The sequence below is a fragment of the Canis lupus genome, chromosome 22 (assembly GCF_003254725.2).
Source record: "Canis lupus dingo isolate Sandy chromosome 22, ASM325472v2, whole genome shotgun sequence".
NCBI classification, from domain to species: Eukaryota; Metazoa; Chordata; class Mammalia; order Carnivora; family Canidae; genus Canis; species Canis lupus.
The window spans coordinates 60,872,354-60,882,533 of record NC_064264.1 but is presented as its reverse complement, the minus strand read 5'-3'; the positions used below and the strand labels follow the sequence as shown (position 1 = coordinate 60,882,533).

The 10,180-nt window shown below is 52.7% G+C and overlaps 1 protein-coding gene across 3 annotated transcripts in view; it reads left to right on the top strand.

Annotated features, from left to right (window-relative positions):
- Positions 1 to 937: 937 nt before the first annotated feature.
- Positions 938 to 10,180, top strand: part of ADPRHL1 (ADP-ribosylhydrolase like 1) — a 22,003-nt gene continuing 12,760 nt past the window's right edge. The window contains exons 1-3 of one of the 3 annotated variants that reach the window (XM_025440995.3): positions 938 to 1,536; positions 5,627 to 5,791; positions 9,956 to 10,081. In XM_025440995.3, coding sequence (XP_025296780.1) covers positions 1,329 to 1,536; positions 5,627 to 5,791; positions 9,956 to 10,081 — 499 coding nt within the window. In that variant the 5' untranslated portion in view covers positions 938 to 1,328. The remainder of the gene's footprint in view (positions 1,537 to 5,626; positions 5,792 to 9,955; positions 10,082 to 10,180) is intronic. The other 2 variants (XM_025440996.3, XM_049099190.1) reach the window with 2 other exon arrangements.

Below are 10,180 nucleotides of genomic sequence, written 5' to 3'. Positions count from 1 at the left end.
AAAGACATGTTACCTGTGCCTTCATGGAGCGCCTGCCAAGAGTTCCTGGAACAGACACGGCCCCGTCTGCCCATCTTGCAGACGTATGCGCGTTGCCACGTCACCTGAGCTCGTGCATGTCTAAGTGCAGCACTCTGCCCCTCAGACTCCAGGCTGCGTGGCGGGAGGTGCGCCTGGGGCTGCGGGCACACATCCAGGCTCGGTGAACACCGCTGGGCAGTGTGGAGCCAGCAGAAGAGCTGCAGACCCCTCCGCTGTTTCTGCAGGACGACCTCTTCCACTGCAACGGGCGGCTGGCTGGCTGTCCTGCCTCACCCCCCAGGGCTGTCCAGGCTGGCTCTGCAGGACCCTGCTAGCTGGAGGAACATGCCAGAGGCTCCTTAGTAACGGACGCTGATTGAACACTTCTCATGCTCAAGCACACCTCAGTGTCTAGTTATTACCCAAAGAAAATGCTATTTTATCAAATGTGCTTCTCAAGTCCAGATGCAGCAGGTTGCACTTCTGGTCTGATGAGTGACCAGGCCCCAGGGGCAAGGGGGAAGCGTGGACCTACGTCAGGGCCAGCAGGTAGGTGGCTGCTTCCTACTCCTGATCTCAGACCTACTCACACCCTAGCCTGCCGCTGAGCGTCTCTTGCACAGGTCTGGGGTTGTCTGGACACAGTACGGAGCCTGGCATGGGTGAGCCCCGTGAGCCCCTGCACTGGGGCTAGGGGTGCTTCTCTCCTTTGTCCTGGACATTTTCTAGGTTTCCTACCAAACACAGCTCATAATCAGAAAAGTTTCCCAAAACCCAAAACTGCAAGGAATGAATGAAACTCCGCGTTCTGCTAAGTGAGAGAAGCCAGACGCAAAGGCCGCAGAGTGTAGGGTCCTACCTACTTGAAATTTGAGAAAGGGCAGAGCTGTCCAGGCAGAAAGCACAGGAGCGACTGGGACTGGCGGGGCGGTGTGCAGAGTGCTGGTTGTGACGGGCTCACTCCGCGTAAACGCCACCCTGAGGCCTCGGCTGCATGCACGTCTTCCAGAACACTGGCAAGGGCTCGTGCTTGGAGGTCGTGGCCCAGCGGGAAGCGGCTGCAGCTGTCGCAGAGGCCGTCTGGGCTGCTGGGCGTGGAGCCTGCGTCTGTGCTGACGCCTTCCACGTGGTCCCTCGGCAGGCGCAGGGCACAGAGGGGCTGGGGCCTGTCGTCGGTGCCACCGCGGAGCAGAGTAGGCGTGCCTGGCCGCTGCACAGTGACCATCGCAGAGGTCGGGGGCGTGCTGAACGCCGCGGAGCACGAGGCTGGGCACCTGCGGCCCGGTGGCCAGAAGAGCTGCTTCCCAATGGAGAAGTTCAAGGCGGCCATGCTGCTGGGGGCCGTGGGGGACGCTCTGGGGCACAGAAACGCCCGCAAGGACAGCGGCGCCCCTGGCAGGAAGGCCAGGGAGGAGCCGCAGACAGGCGGGGACCTGGACCAGCCGTCCCCAGAGAAGTGGTGGGTGAGTGACAACACCATCATGCACCTGACGACAGCCGGGGCCCTGACCACAGGTAAGCTGGTGGACTGCAGCCCTCCTGTGGGCACCCAAGCCCCAAGGACGCCACGGCCCCTCTACGGACTGTCACCTGGTGCTGTGGCTGAAAGGGGCGACCTTGCAGGCGTCTGCGTCCCCTGCCCCCGCAGATGTGCCACTCAAGGTCCCTTTGGGTTGTCACCCCACATGTCTGCCCTCAGCCTCTGAAACAGTGGCCTCTCGCTCGCGTCTGTGTCCAGAGTTAAACCAGATGAATTTCCCACTTTGAGGCTGTTTGGGGAGAGGGTTTGAGTTTTCACTGCAGATATTAAGCCTTCTGGTTTTATTTCAAAAGAATAGAAAATAATAAGCCCACTTCAAATTTGGACCTCTTATAATAGTTTGGGGATTATTTCTAAATCCCAGTGAATTTGAGTCAAAATGCCATCTACCAAAATAGGACCCAGATATCTGCTTACACACAAACACGTCCTGAGAAGATGCTGTGAAAGCGGCTGGCCAGGGCGGAGACTTTCCAGAACTGCTCTTCAAGGAGCAGGTGGATGGTAGGACAGGGTTTTGCACGACTTTCAGGGAAGCAGTGAGTGCATCATGCATGGCTTCCAGACAAGGTACCTGTGCATGTCGGTAGTGTGTGGTCTCATGGCGAATGTCTGGGGCGATGGTGCAGGCACTGAGGCCTGGCCTTGGGCCCCAAACTGGGGGCTCGCTCAGCTTAGCTCTGTGCTCATCCTGCAGGAATGCCATCTGCCCCGCAGCTGGTGCCAAAATAACTAGGGTGAGGGCTGAGGCACCACAGATAAGGTAGCGTCCAGCACGTTGTGTGGTGAGGTCCCTTTCTGAGTTTACACAACTGTGACATCCAAATATTTCCAGTTTCTCGTGCTCCCAGGCTAACCTGCGTTCTGGCCGCTGAAGCAGGGGTGCCTGCCCGACTGTGGGCGTGCTCCCCCCCCGAGCAGAGCTGGCCTGTTCGGGCTGCACACATCTGGTCCTGACTGCTACACCCTCTCCCTCCACGGTATCAGACGCCAAGCACATGTGTACGCACTCCGTGTGTCCTGTGCCTTTTGTGAATGGCAGAGTCTGTGGCCTGTCCCTGCCTGTGGAGGCACCCCTAGGACAGACACCAGCGAGGTCAGGTCCTCCTGACTGTGACGTGCTCTCTGAGATTAGATTAGGCCCTCTTGACAGAAATAGGACATAATCTGCCCCGACGTGAAATATGTGCATGCGGGAGGGCGGGGGTGCTTGGGGCATCGTTTCTAAGCAGAGACGTGAACTCCCCCTCCCGTCGGCTGGCCGCGAGGAGACACTTGTGAAGACCGCCCATGACTCAGCCTCCAGAAGCACAAGCAGGCATATTGTTTTCAAGTCACTAAATTGAAATTCTATTTAAATTTAGTTGTCAAAGAGCTGGATCTTTTTTCTATAAATAGCAAATTGTAGCCTATAAAAGGGGCTTTTGAGCCATATTCACGGTGATGCTGATGTGGCACTGAGTATTGCCAGGCACTGTTATGACTCTATGTGCATCATTATCTGACCCTCACATCACCCTGAAGGTGACATCATGACTACAGTTGTTCAAAGAGCAGTTCACGGAGAGGCCGGGTTACTTGCCCAATGCCTTATGACCAAGTGAGTGTCCGAGCAGGGACTGGGATGCTTGAAGGACCCCGATGGTTAGTGGCTCTTCACTGTTTCTCCCAAAAACACAGACTTTCACAAAGTGGAACCATGGGTTGAAAATGCATGTCCCACTGTTCCGTGCCATGGCTCAACCAGCTATGTGGCTGTGTGGTCCTGCTACTGTGAGTGAGATGTGGGAGTCCAGGACATCCGTGGGACCTGGTCCTCTGGGCTGGGTCTCTCGAAAGTGCAGATTGGAAGAGATCAGACACTGGCCTGGGAAGCAGTGCCCCATTCCCCATGGGGTGAGTGGCCATCCAGTAAACACAGCTCGCCCAGCCAGCTTGCTAGACACACTGACCAAAGGCTCCCTCTTGTGTGTGGTCCTGTGTTGGTCACCCAAGGATGAGACGGAGGCTCTGCCTCGGGGGCCCTGGGGCCTGGTTCTCCTGGCTCACCCCCCCTGACCCGAGAACTCTTGAGCCTGCTTCCCCTCCTGCAGGGTGCATGGGGAAGCTGATGCCTTCGTCACAGGGTTGAGATTAAGTAGGGCAGCATGGGCACTTAATACATTATTAAGGGAAGATGGCTCCTGGCAGGTTAATGTCTGTCTCTCTAAATGTCCTGGCCTGCAGGTCAGCAGCTCCGATGGCCATGGCCAACTGAGGTAGCCTGTTGCCATGGCCGCTCAGAAGCAATAGGGACACGAGCCCACGGGGGATAGGGCAGGTGCTGTGGGCATGACCATACCTGCAGGGGAGGTGGGGCCGGGCCCACATGGGAACCAGAGAGGCCTGTCCAGACTCCCCTCTCTCTCTTCCTCCATCACTGGCCCCCTGACGGTAACTGCATTTTGAAAAGTTGACATTTTTGTGACAAAGCAACTTGATAAGGGTATTGTGCCTTTTCTTTATCATGACCTTGGTTTCATGAGCGGATTTGTCTTTGAGGAGACAGGGTGGGGAGGGTGGAGAAGAATGAGCTGAAGAGCTTTGTATGGAGTGGAGAAACCCTGACAAGTGGGTCCCAGGCATTGCAGCTTCAAAAACTCTGCTTCTAGTTTGAATTCTAACCTGAAATAAAGCAGGAGACTGGTGCCATTTTGTTTTTAAGGAGGTTTTTAAGTTTTTCCTTGAGAAGGATGAGATTCAAGAATAAAATGAATTCTTTAATGGCCTCTGGAAAGGCCAGGCTTCCTAAACCTGGATCGAGAGGTGCTGGTGACCTGGAGCCGGGCTGATCCTGGCGGTTCACAGGCCCAGCAGCTGCATGCCCCACACCTGCGTCTGGCCCCACACTCCACCCCAACTCAGAATCAGGCCATGCACGGTGTGCACATAGGATGCCTGCTGCCTAGTTAGGGACAGAAGGACTGAGGACCAAGTCCTGCCTCCAGGGCACGGGGGCCCACCTGCCCTACTGGCAGCAGCAGGGGGAGAGGTGGCGGCGTACCTGTCTCCCACACCTCCATGCTGGGATCTCGGCCCGGGGGTGGCTGAGAGGGGACCTGCCTCTCTCTCTCCCTCCCTCCCTCCCAGCCTCTTCCCCTCCCCCATGCCCCTCAAAGTTGGGGTGTGCACCTCGAGCAGGAGAGGGGCAACCCCGGCTCCTGAGGCCTGAAATGCAGTTTGGGTACAGAATGAGTTTGCTGGTGGCTGTAAAGGTCACACTGGCCGTGCACCATGTTCCTACCCAGCAGGTCTGGCGCAGAGGCTCCCTCACCACCCGGCTCTGCTCCCTGATGGAACAGGCACACTAAGCCCCAAATTTGGAGCTACAAAGCCTCTGTCCACCTCACTGTACGTTTATGTAATGCAGGAATGCTGAGGCCCTGCCATCGAACCCCGTTTGCCATCTCTGGCCTTGGGCAAGTGGTATAACCCACTGAGCTTTGCCTGTGAAACCCAGCACGACAAGTAAGAGCCTGATGGTGTCTGCCAGTGTCTGATGGTGTTGGGTGGGTAGGGGTGGGGGCATGTGCAACCATCTAGGGGCCGTGCATCCCGGACAGCAGGTGGGCAGCATGTTAGCCCCCCTACCCTCCATTTCTGTGATCCTCGAGGGACTGAGACTGTGCTCATCCCCAGAACGCCATCACACACATGCCTGCCTCATAGCCTCAGTTCCCAGGATGGAGACACGAGATTTTAGAAGCCTGAGGAACAGACAGGTTTCAGGCCAGCCTCTCTTCGCGTTAGCAGGAATTGTTAGAGGGAAATGAAGATTGTGGGTTCTGTCTCAGTTCTCCTATGTAACCAGAATGAGAAGCACAACGAATTATAATGTCTGAATTGTAAGTCAGATCTAGAGTGAATTGTCTGCTACACTTCTCTAGGGAGCCAGGATCGTGAGGTGGAGCTCCAGAATCTTCCTTCTCTTCTACCAGCTTGGGGACATGAAGCTCACTGCCATTGTGTGGTCCCTGCTCGCTGGGGCCTCCTCAATCTGACCCTGCCCCACCCCTTCTTCCCCAGACTACTGGTGCCTGGATGACCTGTACCGGGAGATGGTGAAGCGCTATGTGGAAGTCCTTGAGAAGCTTCCAGAACATTGGGCTGATCCAGCTACTCTGGAAGGCTGCTCCCAGCTGAAGCCAGACAACTACCTCCTTGCCTGGCATACACCTTTCAATGAGAAGGGTCAGGGAAAGCCTTCTTTTCCTTGTGAAGCACGTGCTGCAGAGCTACTTGGATACTAACCCGTGTTGGTCCCACTAACCAGCAGCATCGCAGGTTTGCATGACAGGGGGATCTACTGGGGCTCCTTTGTGCAGCATAAATGTCTCCAGGATGCTTTGATGTGTTTATAGGTGATATATTTACATAGGCAGAGTGTCTGCCTCTAGGGTACCTGCTCCTGGGGTCCCAGACTTACCCCTCCTGGGTTTATAGGGTTTACAGACGATGAACTTGCCCCTCTAGGTTTATGCTGAGGATGGACCACCCACCCTGGGTTTATGCTGAGGATGAACCACCCCCCCTGGAATTTATGCCGAGGATGGACACCCCCTTGGGTTTATGCTGAAAATGGACCCCTCCTTGTTTTTTTTTTTTTTTTAAGATTTTATTGATTTATTCATGAGAGACACAGAGAGGCAGAGACACAGGCAGAGGGAGAAGCAGGCTCCATGCAAGGAGCCCGATGTGGGATTCGACTCCAGGACTCCAGATCATATCCTGAGCCGAAGGCAGACAGACATTCAACAGCTGAACCACCCAGGCATTTCCTCCCACCCTTTGGGTTTATACTGAGGATGGACACCACCAAAACCAATGAAATCTGATGTAAATGTTAGAATTCTCAAACAGATATAAAATATTATATATTCCATAGGTTGAAAAAGTTAAGGACAAGGATTTATAAAAAGAACCTAAATCACATTTCCAGAAAAAATGTTACAGTGTCTGAGGTTTTAAATGCATTGGCTGAGATTAATAGTAGATTAGACATTTTAGAAGAAAATTTTCCTATCTAGGCACAGCAATAGAAACAACCCAGAATGGGACACACAGAGAAAAAAAGAATCCAAAAATATGATAAGAGCAGTAGCGAGCCATGGGCTGTCAGCATACCCTGCACTCTTCTCCTTATTATTAGTTTTGAGCGGTTGGATTGCCATGCGCCACGGTGTAGCTTTGCCTGTGACAGAGTCCCTGACAGAGCAAAGGGGAACAAAGAAATGATTTGAAGCGATGGTGGCCAAAATCTCAGTAGACATAAATAGACATTTTTCCAAAGAAGACCTACACGTGGCTAACAGACACATCACTGGGCATCAGGGAAATACAAACCAAAACCACAATGAAATACCCACCTCACACCTGTCAGAATGGGATGAACAAGTCAGGAAACAACAGGTGTTGGTGAGGATGTGGAGAAAGGGGAACCCTCAGGCACTGTTGGTGGGAATGTGAACTGGTGCAGCCACTCTGGAGAACAGTGTGGAGATTCCTTAGGAAGTTGAAAATAGAGCTACCCTATGACCCAGCAATTGCACTGCTGGGAATTTACCTCAAAGATACAGATATAGTGAAACAATGGGGCACCTGCACCCCAATGTTCACAGCAGCCATGTCCACAATAGTCAAACTGTGGAAGGAGCCCAGACATCCAGCAACAGCAGAATGGATAAGGAAGACGTGGTCTATATATATAATGGACTATTGCTCAGCCATCAGAAAGGATGAAATCTTGCCATTTGCGATTACATGGATGGACCTGAAGGGTATTACTCTGAGTGAATTAAAGTCAGTCAGAGAAAGAAAGACAATTATCATATGAGCTCACTCATATGAGGAATTTAAGGGACAAAACATGAACTTAGGGGAACGGAGGGAAAAATAAAATAGGATAAAATTAGAGAGGGATACAAACCGTAAGAGTTAACTCTAGGAAATAAACTGAAGGTTGCTGCAGGGGAGGTTGGGGGGACGGGATCACTGGATGGTGGACATGAAGGAGGGCACGCGATGGACTGAGCACTGGGTGTTATATAAGATGAATGAATCACTGATCTCTACCTCTGAAACCAATAGTACGCTGTATGCTAGCTAACTTGAATTTTAATAAAACCAAAAAGAAAAAAATTAGTGCCCAAATCTCCAAATTTGTTGAAAACCGTAAACCCACAGATTGAAGAAACTCATAACTTCCAGGTAAAGCACAAGAAACATGGGAAAGCTACACCGTGGCACATGGCAATCCAACTGTTCAAGACCAATAATAAGGAGAAGAGTGCAGTGTATGCTGACAGCCCAGGTGAGGAGGGTGCAGGTCTCCCGTCGGAAGTGATGTCATTCAGGCACCGAAGGAAACAGCTTCACCCTGGAGTTCTACTCCCAGAGCAGTATCTTACAGATACTGTTGTTAACGGCCAAATAACCTATTTCAGGCACACAGAAGCTATAGGATCCATCACCAGCAGAGTGATGCTATAAGAAAGGCAAAGGGACAACCGCCATTCCGCAGAATGAACCTAACACTAAGAGGAAAGTACTGAAGAAGTGTGGCGGGAATCACAGTCACGTGGCTAAATAGGGGAGAGTTTTAACTTACTACTGAATCTCTTTGAAAGATAATTGACTTAAAAAACTAGTAATGCTCTTCGAGTTTATCAAATGCTTGTGAGCAGGTGTCTGACAGTGTGGTGGAGGCCTGCGGCCACAGGGTGCTTGTCCCAGGCATGGGGTGGTTCAGCCCTAGAGCAGTCATTAACATCACAAAACAGTTATAACTAACAAGCAAACAAAAGAGAAAATGGAATCTTTTAGAAATACTTGCTGGGGAAACTGCCACAGGTGGCCTGTGCCCTCCTGCCCCCTTGCCTAGCCAGGGCCCAGCCCAGAATGTTTCCATCTGGGGAGACCCGTGCGAGGCTGTCCCTCTGCCTTGGAGTCCTCCACCTCATTAGGGGAAAGCTTTCTGTATTCTGGGTGTACTGTGTAAGCATGAGCATCACATGCCCTAACCAGCCCCACTGATGCCTCCGCCCCGCAGGGGGAGAGCGGGTCTTAGCTGCAGTACCAGCATGTGTGCAGCCCACTGCCGCACCTCAGCCTCAGGAGGGACCCTCTGCTGTGGGAGACAGCACACAGCCCGTGTGGATCTCCCCGCACGTCTTCTCTGTCCAGGGAGGGAAGCGCCAGCCATGCGTCTCTTTGTCACATCTTCCTCGGTGACTCCAGACCAGAGAAAAGGGCCGAGGTCTGAGGCTCCTCTCTTGGTGGCAGGCACCATCCTCCAAGTGGTAGGAATCGTCACCCAGGTTGGCAGCTGATCTCACTGCTCTGTAATGTTCAACCCAACAGGCAGACAAGAGACGAAAGGAAACAAAGGGCGGTATAGCAGGCCTGACCCTAATCCCATCAGTAATCACATCAAATGTAAATGGCCTAAAGTCTCCAAATAAACGGCAGATGCCCTGCAGGGTTAAAGAAGGGAAGTCCTCCAAAGCATTAGAGAAGAAAGGGAACCAATTGTACATGACTCCCCAAGGGAGCTGAGGGGAGCATGAGCTCCCTGATCCATCCTGCTCCCCAGAAGACTGCTGAAAGAATAACACAGCAAACCAAAGATTGGGGGAAATAGTTGCAAAGCACACATCTGATACTCAGCAGCCCAAAACAAAAATGAGGAATATTTAAGTGAGCAGTTCCCCACAGAAGGAATGGGGGTGGCCAGCAAGTGCATGGAAACACGCTCAGCCCCATTGGTTTAGAGGAAACGCTAGTGAAACCCGTGCTGAGACAGTACCACGTGTGCTGAATGGGAAGACCACTGGTGAAGAGCATCCAGGGCGCAGGGGAGCCGCCAGTGGGACAAGGAGCATGACCACCACTAGGAGAGCCCGTTTGGCAGCACCGTCAGCATTAGACGCCCATCCGTCAGATGAGCTTAGTGTCTGCGTGCCCCTTGCTGCAGCCTCCAACCCCAGTACCTGGACACGCCATGGGCTGCATGTCAGTGATAACTCAGCTGGGCTCTACAAAGAGACAAGACATGTCTGATGCAAGCACGCGGGGTGTGCAGCTCCATGTCCTGCGTCTTCCCAGTGGGAGCACCTTATAAGCACGTCCCTAACCATCAAAAATTCTGTGTTTCATGCCCAAGTAACATCCCAGCATATGGAAGCTTGGCAACTTACTTACTCTTTTGTCTTTGTTGGGCACTGGGGTCATCTGCTGGTTTTTCACACTCAAATGATGCTATGATAAACATGACATAAATTTGTTTATATCTGTGGGTTATCTGTGAAAGTTAGGTTGCCAGAGATGGTGTTACTGGGTCTTCTGTGTTCCGAGTAGGCTCAGGATTCGGAGCTGCCACCAAAGCCATGTGCATCGGCATGCGGTACTGGAAGCCTGAGCGTCTGGAGACCCTAGTGGAAGTGAGCATCGAGTGCGGCAGGATGACCCACAACCACCCCACAGGTGATGTCTCCACAGGCAGACCACGCTGAAACTGTACCCACTGTTCGATTTGTTTACTTGGTGGATGCAGGCTTCTGCATCTCAGTTCCGCTTATGCTG